At 37.1% G+C, this 13,890-nt stretch overlaps 1 protein-coding gene across 4 annotated transcripts in view; it reads left to right on the forward strand.

Moving 5' to 3' along the window:
• The window catches only part of AKAP7 (A-kinase anchoring protein 7), a 156,303-nt gene that overhangs the window by 34,095 nt on the left and 108,318 nt on the right, over window positions 1-13,890 (forward strand). For all 4 annotated transcript variants that reach the window (XM_029223815.1, XM_029223816.1, XM_029223817.1 and 1 more), the window contains exon 5: window positions 1,774-1,934. In XM_029223815.1, coding sequence (XP_029079648.1) covers window positions 1,774-1,934 — 161 coding nt within the window. The remainder of the gene's footprint in view (window positions 1-1,773; window positions 1,935-13,890) is intronic.

The following is a 13,890-nucleotide window of genomic DNA, read 5'->3' on the forward strand; positions in this document are numbered from 1 at the left end:
AGGCGGACTCTTAACCACTGTGCCACCAGGGAAGCCCAGAAACTTTTATTTTTTAATAATGAATTTCTTCAGGTAGGTATCACCCTTTGTGTCTTCACAGTGCAGAAGAAAGAATAGAAATATGTTAGCCCAGATGCTGATTTGCAAAGACGCTGCCCTACTTTAGTTTTAAGTACAACCTTTGGGTCTGAACTCTAGTTTCAGAATTGTTTCCTACGTGCCTGTACTCTATTCATTTTACCATAAAGAAGTCTTTCCATAAACCGTTCTTGAAAAGATATTCTATTTAAAAGAATTTGAAAGTTAGTGATATTTATCAATAGACAGTATGACTCCTTTCACTCTGTGACCAGTGACATCTCATTAGGACAAATTTATTGATTTATGATACTGAAGAACTGAAAAACTGGACTGAATTTAGATCGTCTATATTTCTTTAAAGAAAAATGGGGTATAGAATTCACTGTCTCTGAAAAATCCTGACCTTTAGGGTGGCCTACTTTCATATAGATTTACATTTAAAATGAGTGTATTGAATTCCCCTCATTTACGGTAGATGAGCCGGAAGTGGCTGATCTGTTTTCACATGCTTTGACTCAGCGTGTGGTGAAGGACAGTATTATAGCAGAAGTGTGTCTTTTTGGATGAACATAAATACAGGTAGGCAAGATTGGATTTTGGATGTGGATTTAGAGGTACAACGAGAAATGCTGACATTTCTAAAGCTATTTTGAAGTATTATGTATTGTTTTGACAGAGAAACAAGACTCAGTATGGGAGCTATGGATGAAAATCAGTTAAAAATTTTATACGAATACTAATTTAGAAATATGAAAGATCTAGAAAAATTCCTAAATTTCTTTTCACACATTTGACATAATTACTACTGGCGAACAAATTGCTGATCAAGATAATTTAAATTAATGGTGGTTCACCAGAAGGGTGTTTTAAACCCCTCTCCATAATGTAATGATGTCCTTATTTCTTTTTTGAGTATTTGCTGCCCTCTAGTGAGATTCTATTTTTTTTCTCATAATAAAGTACCTATACCAAACTCCTCTTACTATGGAAATAATTGATCTTAATTTTCAAAATATTCCAAACTTTATAATGTCTAATTCACTAATATAGTAAACATTTATTTTTAGAAAGAAAAATAATGCATTTGAAACACAGAATAGCCCTTAGAGGCTATTTAGCCCGTAGAGGCTAAACAGATACAACAAACTTATGTAGCTGTAGTTGGTAAATATAAATTGCACTTTGGTTGAACCCAAGTATAATAAATTATCTTATTGTGGAGACCATTATATTTTAAAGAGATAACGTATTTTAAATTTTAGTAGAGTACCTCACAAATAGTAAATACTATATAAGTATTAGTACTTTTAACAAGAATCTAGAACTTTCACATAATCTAATATAATGTTTTGGAGGTATTAGGTTTTTCTGCAATATACTGTCAGTAATATTCTTTTTTAGTTGTCCATGCAGTATTTCCTTGGTTAAAAACCTTTTGGTAAACTATATCTTCTTTTGTGTCTTTAATATAAAATAAATTATAATTAGGTAAAGATTAATTCACTTCTACAGATTTTGTTAAAAATTAATATTAGTTTTATTTTGATCATATGGATTAGATTTTGAAGGTATTTTGAGCATTAAAGTAATTAGTACAAGTATAAAAATTAATTTATCTTTCTAAAACTGTTTCTTATTTGGTTTTGTATATTTTATTAATATGTTACTGAAAAATATATTATTTCTTACCAGTGGTATTGATGCTCTTTTGGAATTAAAACCATTTGTGGAAGAAATCCTCCAAGGAAAAACTTTGACTTTGCCCTTTGAAGGGGTTGACACTTTTGGAAATCAGGTTGGATTTGTGAAGCTGGCAGAAGGAGATCACATAAACCCACTTTTGGAGATAGCAGGTAAAACAAACAGTGATATACTTACGTGAAATCTCATCTGTTGAAGAAGCAATTTTTTTCTCCCAATTCTTATAATAGAGATTTGACATCTTTTAATTTTGGGGAGCCAGTGTAACCTCACTTTATAAGTGAGCTGCTTCAGCATTTGTTTGTATAGGGAAGTAGCCAAATAAAGGGTGGGAAAAGTTATCTTGATTCTTTGACCTGAGGAATATGTTGATTCTGGAAGATGGTGGACTGGATCAAGTATTAGTTAGGACTGTCCTAATCATAAGTGTGAAGGATCCAACGCTTATCATGACATTTGACATGTAGTTGGCATTTAGTAAGTATTGAGTGAATTAATAAGAATCACCAATTGCCTATTTGGAGGCTTGTGGGCATTGTCAGCTCCATTCCGGAGAATCAGTAGATGAATCAGCAGCATTTTTCTCTGTGCTACCTTTTTACCTTCCTGTTTAGGTACTGCTCTAGAGCAGAAAGTCCATTGGTGGTGGTAGAAGGTCTCACATCCATTGGAGAACACATTGCTTTGTGCAGCACAATTGAAAATGTCAGGGAAATAGAAGCAGAAAATTATAAAACCTGGATGAGTGCTTTTTAAAGATGATCCAGAGATCATAGTTTGGGTGTTAGTAAAACAATTGTTAATGAAACAATTTTTATTTTCATTTCCTCTCATATTGTGCCAGATCATTTCATGTCATCTCATTTCAGGTTCAGTAATCCTTGATTCATAACACAGTCTCATCATTGCTCCATGCTGGGTTTATTTTTATCTATCTGTTTATCTGTCTTAAAATAATATCATAATCATCTGGGAATCCACCACCCAAAACAAAAGCTAGGACCTTGGTAGTAAACTAACCATATTGTCCTTTTCATTAATCTATCCTTTGGCCTTCCTTCATTTTAAGCTAACCATCATCCTGAGGTCAGGGTTTATTTCCTTGTGTTCTTCCCAAGTATATGTATTTTTAATTGGTTTTAATCTTATAAAAAGGATATCATATTGTATGAGATCTTTTGAGACATACTTTCTAAAACACTTAATATATTGTCTTTATGCAGTTTTTAGTTGCCCATTCAAAAATGCACCTCTTTAGGGATGAGGGAGGCATGAGGATCAGATTTCATTTCATTGTTGGTTAAGTTTTTCTTTTGTGGAGCAAAGTATGTATAAACAACAAACAAGCAAGCAATTAAACAATAGTCATGAGTCAAGTAGGATTTAAAATCATTAGTTGGCCAAGGAGAAGGCAACTCTAACAGTTTTGATGGCAAAGCATTTGGGAACCCATGCCTTCAGTTAACAGACTTAATCTGTTCATTCTGAAATGCTCTGGAGAAAATGCTAGATTCAGGTCTTTCCTTTTGTAATATAAATATGTCTGAGCTCAAGAAACATTTCTAATTAGTCATTCATTCATTGTTCTTTTAAATAATTCAATGGGTGCTTGCAACATTGAGAATTCCATCCATTCTTAGCAATATTCTCACAGAGGCAGTTCCCAGTATTGATGAAAGAGCCATTGTGTGGTGAGGAATGTGAAATCTCACCAGCTTTAGCGTGACTCTGAGCTCAAGGGTGTTGGTTTGTCATTTTAGAAAAGGCCACTGCCCCTGTAATTCCTTTCTAGATGCCAGAGACTGTTTCTTAAAAATATATATACTTTTCTAAATGTTTAAACAAAACATTACAAGAAATGGAAAATAGAATGGCACTCCATCTACTCATATAATCACTTGCTTTTAATTTTGTGTGTATATTGTTTTGGATTATGTTTTTTAGTTTTTAATTTTTTTTAGCTGCGTCCTGCAGCATGCGGGATCTTAGTTCCCCACCAGGGATCGAACCCGTGCCCCCTGCAGTGGAAGCACGGAGTCCTAACCACTGGACCGCCAGGGAATTCCCTGGATTATAGTTTTTATGCAATTTTATAAGAAATCTAAATATTTGAATATGTATATGGAAAATTTCAGTGAAGTTTAGTTGAGCCTCAATTTGTGTAGAGTTCAGATAGTCCAGATGTTCAATACATGGAATTTTTGTTATTTTACTTCATTAGATTTATTTTTAAAAGAATGCCTCAGGATTAGTATTGCTTTAGTCCAACAGGATCAGTAAAATAATGTCATTTGTTTTTGTGTCATAATTTATAAACTTTTTCAAATATATTACAACTTTCAGAAGAATATATTCCATTGACCAGGGTAATACATTTCTTAGATCATTGTTATAAACTATGTATATGTGTATGCTTATACAAGAATATTAAACTCTTATTTGTTCAACATAAAGGAGGCAGAGCTAGTTGACTTAATCGAAAGAAGGAAATTTTTTTTTTTAAGGAAAGGAATTTATTGTTTACATCACTGAAATAGTCCCCCGTAAGAACAATACGTACCGTATTTATTTGAAAGAATCAGATTCCTTTCAGATAGAAAACTGTATAAAGCAATACTGTCAACACAAAACAGTGGTCATATTACATATCTACAGGCATAAGCATTGCAAATAAATTTTTCTTTTTAATCTTATGGCTAGATATTTTCACTGCAACACAGTGTTTGCACTTAGAGAAGACAGAGCTGGAACAGGACAAAAACTTTTTGTTCGTGCTTTTTAGGGCTGAACCAGTGATACGTCCCATTTCAAAATGTACTGCCTTTAACTGCTTTTAGGACAGTGGTTTTAGGCAGGAGTGCTTCTACTTGGCTAGCACAAAGAAACACACTCTTGTTCCTTAGTTTCATTCCTCATTCTCATGTTTCCTGTTTGTCACACTATGACATATCTATCAGAGCAGACATTTTCCAGTTTTGCTTAAAGAACACTGACACACATACACACCAAACTGAGACAGCTCAGAATTTAGAGATGTTAAGTAGTGAAGTAACAAGAGAAATTGTGTTTATGACAAAGGAATAAGAAAAACTCTCAGTGGTTTTAAGTATACCAAACTAGGTTTCTTACTAAAAACTTTTCTTATTTTGGTTTTAAAAATAGTATTTTCAGATTGGGTTTGGGCTTAGATAAAAACACAGTGAGACAAAAACACAAGACATACTTGTTTCCAAAGTCACAAAATGACATTGTTAAGTATACGTTTTTGTCCACTTTGTGTGTGTGTGTGTGTGTGTGTGTGTAAAAAAACTCGTACTCTATGCTGGAGAAAATGTTTTTCAGGAGTTACAGTATATTCATACAGGGGGAAAAAGGTTTTCTTTTTTTTTCTTTTTTTTTTTTTTGCATATCGCTATGATCTTCAAAAAATATAAAATTAAATTTACAAAAAACTGGAAGACCAAGTATAAGCAGTCTGGTATTTACTGCAATGTCCAGCACTATCATAATGATCTTTAGCATAAAAGCGAAAAGAAATTCATGGATCTCAGGCATCTTCAGTAACTGCCAGTATAGCTTGTAACTGCTGTCCTTGCTTCTTTGAGAGATGCCTTTCCCAATATTTGTGATTTAGTTCCAAAAAGTCATCTAACTTTGCTATTTCCTTGAGGTACTGGGTTAATTTTAAAAGTTCTTTGTCTTTATCACGATTTAGGTGTGCTTTCATAAAAGATCTTAGCTTTAGTCCATTCTGTGGGTTCATTAGAAAATTTCTTCCTATGTCATCAAACATGATGGGTTTTTTTGCTGTAAAACTCTGAAAACTTTCCCCATATAACACCAAGAGGCTTTACATCTATTAATCCTCTCCTTGGAGTATGCACTGTTATCATAGCAGCGCTGTCCAACATGAAGATAATCTTGTAATTTGCATTTGTACTCACTCCCAGCTCTTTCATTTTAGCTTCAGTCCACTTCAGATCAGATAACATGTCATAATCCTCATATGCAGATGTTAGGAATTCATGAAGATATGGCCACATTAATTCTATCCCAGTATCTGCACAAGAGACTATGGTCAAATAATATATAATCAACACCTAGTACCAAAGGTTTTTTCCCTTCCCTGGGAGGACTGAAAATTTCCACTTTGTACTCTTTTATGCTGTGGGAAATTTTCAGTAGGTTTTCCTCCCTATTTTCTGCTTCAACTACTTCATCTTCAATATCAGAGTCGTTAACAACATCATCATTGTCAGGAGGTGGACCTAAGGCATCTTCCAAGCTCTCCTCATGAGTTCCCATCATCATGATTTTAGTATTTGGTTTCAGTTTGAGAGCTCCAAGCTTAACATAATTTTCTGCAGGTTTGCCTTTAACTTTGAGTCCAAGTAACTTCTGACATTTTGGTAACACTCCCGTAAGGGTCTTGAGAAATTGAGATCTAGCACAGTATCATCTTCTGAAAGTGTGGTCACTGAATATTCCTGTCTACCCCATTTTACAATGATAGGAGGAGCCATCCTTGAAACATACGATGAGGCAGCTTGCATTCAGAAAAAGATACCTGGAGCGCGGCGGAACTGGCAGCAGCCCAGGAAAAATTTTTAAAGAACATAACTTTAATTATTAAAGTGTTGATAAAGAAGTTAAGTTTAAGTATATGTTATGAAGTGAAACTAACTTGAAAAATAGTTGAAAATTATAGTTCTTGAATAGTCTGATTTACCTAATTTTCATAGAGTTTTTCAATTTTCAAGTTAAAAGAAACAAATTCTTAAAATATTTCACAGTTGTTATGAAAAAAGGACTGAATTTTACATACTAATATTTGAACTCATTATTGAAAATTTACAGGGTAAGAGTAATTTAGAATTAATGTGTAATATTGAAGAAAATTATTATGCATTTTGAACTAATAAAGTCTGAATTGATGAGTTAGTAACTTATTTTTGGTAGATGCCTGTGGGCTGAAGAGACCACGCCCATCTTTTTTTTTCTTTAATAATTTTTATTGGGATATAGTTGATTTACAATGTTGTGTTAGTTTTAGGTGTACAGCAAAATGAATCTGATATACATATACATATATCCACTCTTTTTTAGGTTTGTTTCCCATATAGGCCATTACAGAGTATTGAGTAGAGTTCCCTGTGCTATACAGTAGGTATTAGTTATCTGTTTTATATATAGTAGTGTGTATGTGTCAGTCCTAGTCTTCCAGTTTATCCCTCCCCGACCCCGTAACTGTAAGTTTATTTTCTACATCTGTAACTGTATTTCTGTTTTGTAGATAAGTTCATTTGCAGCCGTTGTAAAGATTAGTTATCTATTTTATATATAGTAGTGTGTATATGTCAATCCCAGTCTCCCAATTTATCCCTCCCCACCTCTTTCCCACTTGGTAACAATAAGTTTGTTTTCTAAATCTGTGACTCCATTTCTGTTTTGTAAGTAAGTTCATTTGTACCATTTTTTTAGATTCCACATATAAATGATATCGTATGGTATTTGTCTTTCTCTGTCTGACTTCACTCAGTATGACAATCTCTAGGTCCATGCATGTTGCTGTAAATGGAATTATTTCATCCTTTTTTATGACTGAATAATATTCCATTGTATAAATGTACCACATCTTTTTTTTTTTCTTGTGGTACATGGGCCTCTCACTGTTGTGGCCTCTCCCGTTGCGGAGCACAGGCTCCGGACGCGCAGGCTCAGCGGCCATGGCTCATGGGCCCAGCCGCTTCGTGGCATGTGGTATCTTCCTGGACTGGAGCACGAACCCGTGTCCCCTACATCGGCAGGCGGACTCTCAACCACTGTGCCACCAGGGAAGCCCCCACATCTTCTTTATTCATTCCTCTGTCAGTGGACATTTAGGTTGCTTCCGTTTCCTGGCTATTGTACGGAAACACAAAAGACCACGAATAGCCAAAGCAATCTTGAGAAGGAAAAAAGGAGCTGGAGGAATCAGGCTCCCTGACTTCAGACTATGCTAACAAAGCTACAGTAATCAAGACAGTATGGTACTGGCACAAAAACAGAAATATAGATCAATGGAACAGGATTGAAAACCCAGAGATAAACCCACACACATATGGTCACCTTATCTTTGATAAAGGAGGCAAGAATATACAATGGAGAAAAGACAGTCTCTTCAATAAGTGCTGCTGGGAAAACTGGACAGTTACATATAAAAGAATGAAATTAGAACACTCCCTAACACCATACACAAAAATAAATTCAAAATGGATTAGAGACCTAAATGTAAGACTGGACACTATGAAACTCTTAGAGGAAAACATAGGAAGAACACTCTCTGACATAAATCACAGCAAGATCTTTTTCGATCCACCTCCTAGTGTAATGAAAATAGAAACAAAGAGACCACGCCCATTTTTGCGCACTGTGTTCATGTAGGTTTATGGTGGTAGCCGCTTGAGGGAGCTGGTATACAGCAGCCAAGACTGTGTCTCAGCTTACTACCTTGACCTTGAGTGATCCTGTTTTTCCAGAATAAAAAGCACCTTCTGCTTTCCAAGCAGTACACAACAGCTCATAGAGCTAAGAAGGTATTGAAAATTAGGCATTTACATGTCATTTCTCCACATTTTACAGTGATGAAATTGCACTGGAAGCTTTTTGCATAGAAATGAATGTGATTTCATTCATTTTTTTGTGTGAAATATAATTTTGTTAAGAAGTGTATTAGATTGAGAGATTGCTAAAAATTTAGCCTGCTGGGATTATAATAGTCCTTGCAAATCTTTTTTTTTAAATGAGAAAAATGTGCTGTTTAGCATGATAAAAGATTCCAAGTGCATTTATCTCATAAAAGGAAAAATGAAAGGTTTTCAGGGTGTTCATTCGAACATTACTCTTTCTCTTATTATGACCGTCATGTTCCCCGAAAGATGGAGAGTATATGCCCTGTGTTTCTGCTCCTTGTGGGGATTCTGTTCAGTTGCTGGTATCTTCGGGCCTTTTTCTAAGCTGTTCTCCTCTTGCACTTCTAACCACCACAGGCAGATGGGCATCCCAGCAGCCTGCTGACCCTTCCCCTTAATGGCTGGACTAAGCTGTCTTCAGAGACATCAGCACACCTTAGCCACACATCATTTAGAACTAAGCAAAGACAAGCTTTTCTCCCCAGCCAGAATGTCTGAATCACAGCCCCGCTCCCTAGAGGGCCCTCAGAGCCTCTTTTCTTCTCCCCTCTCACCTCTCTTTTTACCCTTTCCATTGTCCCGTATAGGGACAAATTGTTTTTCCTTCTACCCTCCTAGATTCTCCCCCAGGGACCCTGTAGACTTAGACTGACAACAGATTAACAAGGGAAAAGCAAAGAGTTTAGTAATATGTCCAGTACACATCACATGGGTGAAACCTCAATGAAGAGTAACTCACGGGGGTGGCTAGAATGTGGGCTCATAGAGCATCTTAACAGAAGAATAATAAATTTGTAGAGAAGTGACAAGACAAAGGAAAAGGGTTTTAAGCTTTCAGGTCGGGCAGACTGCGGCGGGGGGGCTTCTAATGGAGTAAGGTTTGTGTGTATAGGTCCACCTTGGCCATACAAATTCCCCAGGAGAGGGGACTTTTGGCAGTCCTCATTTTTCACAAGTGTCTGCTTTTGGTCAGACAAGGGAAGCTCTGGGAAAGTTTCTTTTTGCATCTATTGATTCTCTTTGTCTCTAGCTCAAAATATGTCTTATGCCCAAGTGGCACATTTTGGGGTGGCATATTCCCTATATCTTTTATTTTACTTGATTTTCAATCAAACACTTAAATGGATTTACTTTATGCTGGATATTATTCTAATCATCTTACAAATGTTAACCCTTTCAATCTTAACAACTATGTGAGACAGGGATGATTGTCATCACCCCCGTTTTACAGTTGGGAATCTGAGGCACAAAGAGGCTAAATAATTTGTTAGTAAGTGGTAGAGCCAGGACGCAAATCCAGGCAGTCTGGCTCCATATTCTGTGTTCCTTTTTTTTTTTTTTAACATCTTTGTTGGAGTATAATTGCTTTAAAATGGTGTGCTAGTTTCTGCTGTATAAAAAAGTGAATCAGCTATACATATACATATATCCCCATATCTCCACCCTCTTGCATCTCCCTCCCACCCTCCCTATCCCACCCCTCTAGGTGGTCACAAAGCACCGAGCTGATCGCCCTGTGCTATGAGGCTGCTTCCCACTAGCTATTTTACATTTGGTAGTGTATATATGTCCATGCCACTCTGTCACTTCGTCCCAGCTTACCCTTCTCCCCTTCCCGTGTCTTCAGGTCCATTCTCTATGTCTGTGTCTTTTTTCCTGTCCTGCCCCTAAGTTCTTCAGAACCTTTTTTTTTTTTTTTTAGATTCCATATATATGTGTTAGCATACGGTATTTGTTTTTCTCTTTCTGACTTAATTCACTCTGTATGAGAGACTTGAGGTCCATCCATCTCACTACAAATAACTCAGTTTCGTTCCTCCTTATGGCTGAGCAATATTCCATTGTATATATGTGCCACATCTTCTTTATCCATTCATCTGTCAGTGGAAACTTAGGTTGCTTCCATGTCCTGGCTATTGTAAATAGAGCTGCAATGAACATTGTGGTAAAAGACTCTTTGAATTATGGTTTTCTCAGGGTATATGCCCAGTAGTGGGATTGCTGGGTCTTATGGTAGTTCTATTTTTAGTTTCTTGAGCAACCTCCATACTGTTCTCCATAGTAGCTGTATCAATTTACATTCCCACTAACAGCGCAACAGGGTTCCCTTTTCTCCATACCCTCTCCAGCATTTATTGTTTGTAAATTTTTTGATGATGGCCATTCTGAGCGGTGTGAGGTGATACCTCATTGTAGGTTTTTTTAAAAAATAATTAATTAATTAATTTTTGGCTGCATTGGGTCTTTATTGCTGCACACGGACTTTTTCTAGTTGCAGTGAACAGGGGCTACTCTTCGCTGCGGTGTGCGGGCTTCTCATTGTGGCGGCTTCTCTTATTGCGGAACACGGGCTCCAGGCGTGGCGCGCGGGCTTCGGTAGTTGTGGCATGCGGGCTCAGTAGCTGTGGCTCACGGGCTCTAGAGCGCAGGCTCAGTAACTGTGGCTCACGGGCTTAGTTGCTCCACGGCATATGGGATCTTCCTGGACCAGGGCTTGAACCCATGACCCCTGCATTGGCAGGTGGATTCTTAACCACTGCGCCACCAGGAAATTCCTCATTGTAGTTTTGATTTGCATTTCTCTAATGATTAGTGACGTTGAGCATCGTTTCATGTGTTTGTTGGCAATCTGTAAATCTTCTTTGGAGAAATGTCTATTTAGATCTTCTGCCCATTTTTGGATTGGGTTCTTTGTTTTTTTGATATTGAGCTGCATGAGCTGCCTGTATATTTTGGAGATTAATCCTTTGTCAGCCGCTTCACTTGCAAATATTTTTTCCCATTCTGAGGGTTGTCTTTTTATCTTGTTTATGGTTTGCTTTGCTGTGCAAAAGCTTTGAAGTTTCATTAGGTCCCATTTGTTTATTTTTGTTTTTATTTCCATTTCTCTAGGAGGTGGGTCTAAAAGGATCTTGCTGTGATTTATGTCATAGAGTGTTCTGCCTATGTTTTCCATTACGAGTTTTATAGTGGGCTTCCCTGGTGGCGCAGTGGTTGAGAGTCTGCCTGCCGATGCAGGGGACACGGGTTCGTGCCCTGGTCCGGGAAGATACCACATGCCGCGGAGCAGCTGGGCCCATGAGCCATGGCCGCTGAGCCTGTGCATCCGGAGCCTGTGCTCCACAATGGGAGAGGCCACAACAGTGAGAGGCCTGCGTACCGCAAAAAAACAAAAACAAAAAACAACAACAGAAAAGCGTTTTATAGTGTCTGGCCTTACATTTAGGTCTTTAATCCATTTTGAGTTTATTTTTGTGTATGGTGTTAGGGAGTGTTCTAATTTCATTCTTTTATATGTAGCTGTCCAGTTTTCCCAGCACCACTTATTGAAGAGGCTGTCTTTTCTCCATTGTATATTCTTGCCTCCTTTAAAAACAGTAAGGTGACCGTATGTTTGTTGGTTTATCTCTGGTCGTTCTATCCTGTTGCATTGATCTATATTTCTGTTTTTGTGCCAGTACCATACTGTCTTGATTACTGTAGCTTCGTAGTATAGTCTGAAGTCAGGGAGCCTGATTCCTCCAGCTCTGTTTTTCTTTCTCAAGATTGCTTTGGCTATTTGTGGTCCTTTGTGTTTCCATACAAGTTGTGAAATGTTTTTTTCTCGTTCTGTAAAAAATGCCATTGGTAGTTTGATAGGAATTGCATTGAATCTGTAGATTGCTTTGGGTAGTATATTCATTTTCACAGTGTTGATTCTTCCAGTCCAAGAACATGGTATATCTCTCCATCTGTTTGTATCATCTTTAATTTCTTTCATCAGTGTCTTACAGTTTTCTGAATACAGGTCTTTTGTCTCCTTAGGTAGGTTTATTCCTAGGTATTTTATTCTTTTTATTGCAGAGGTAAATGGGAGTGTTTCCTTAATTTCTCTTTCAGATTTTTCATCATTAGTGTATGCAAGAGATTTCTGTGCATTAATTTTATATCCCGCTACTTTACCAAATTCATTGATTAGCTCTAGTAGTTTTCTGGTAGTATCTTTGGGATTCTCTATGTATAGTATCATGTCATCTGCAAACAGTGACAGTTTTACTTCTTTTCCAATTTGGATTCCTTTTATTTCTTTTTCTTCTCTGATTGCTGTGGCTAAAACTTCCAAAACTATGTTGAATAATAGTGGTGAGAGTGGGCAGCCTTGGCTTGTTCCTGATCTTAGTGGAAGTGGTTTCAGTTTTTCACCATTGAGAACGATGTTGGCTGTGGGTTTGTCATATATGGCCTTTATTATGTTGAGGTAAGTTCCCTCTATGCCTACTTTCTGGAAAGTGTTTATCATAAATAGGTGTTGAATTTTGTCGAAAGCTTTTTCTGCATCTATTGAGTTTATCATATGGTTTTTCTCCTTCAATTTGTTAATATGGTGTATCACATTTATTGATTTGCATATACTGAAGAATCTTTGCATTCCTGGGATAAACCCCACTTGATCATGGTGTATGATCCTTTTAATGAGCTGTGGATTCTGTTTGCTAGTATTTTGTTGAGGATTTTTGCATCTATGTTCATCAGTGATATTGGTCTGTAGTTTTCTTTTTTTGAGGCATCTTTGTCCATTTTTGGTATCAGGGTGATGGTGGCCTTGTAGAGTGAGTTTGGGAGTGTTCCTCCCTCTGCTGTGCTTTGGAAGAGTTTGAGAAGGATAGGTGTTAGCTCTTCTCTAAATGTTTGATAGAATTTGCCTATGAAGCCTGGGTCCTGGGCTTTTGTTTGTTGGAAGATTTTTAATCACAGTTTCAACTTCAGTGCTTGTGATTGGCCTTTTTATATTTTCTATTTCTTCCTGGTTCAGTCTTGGGAGGTTGTGCTTTACTAAGAATTTGTCCATTTCTTCCAGGTTGTCCATTTTATTGGCATAGAGTTGCTTGTTGTAATCTCTCATGATCCTTTGTATTTCTTCAGTGTCAGTTATTACTTCTCTTTTTTCATTTCTAATTCTATTGATTTGAGCCTTCTCCCTTTTTTTCTTGATGAGTCTGGCTAAAGGTTTATCAATTTTGTTTATCTTCTCAAAGAGGCAGCTTTTAGTTTTATTGATCTTTGCCATTGTTTTCTTCATTTCATTTTTTAATTTAACTTATTTATTTTTGGCTGCATGGGGTCTTCGTTGCTGTGTGCAGGATTTCTCTAGTTGCGGTGAGTGGGGTCCACTCCTTGTTGCGGTGCATGGGCTTCTCATGGCAATGGCTTCTCTTGTTGTGGAGCACTGGCTCTAGGCATGTGGGCTCCAGTAGTTGTGGCTCCTGGGCTCAGTAGTTGTTGCTCATAGGCTCGGTAATTATGGCACATGGGCTTAGTTGCTCTGCGGCATGTGGGATCTTCCTGGACCAGGGCTCGAACCCGTGTCCCCTGCATTGGCATGTGGATTCTTAACCACTGCACCACTAGGGGAGTCCCTCCTTCATTTCTTTTTCATTTATTTCTGATCTGATCTGTA

Source organism: Monodon monoceros, unplaced genomic scaffold (genome assembly GCF_005190385.1).
Source record: "Monodon monoceros isolate NGI ecotype Baffin Bay Population unplaced genomic scaffold, NGI_Narwhal_1 Super_Scaffold_15, whole genome shotgun sequence".
Lineage (NCBI taxonomy): Eukaryota > Metazoa > Chordata > Mammalia > Artiodactyla > Monodontidae > Monodon > Monodon monoceros.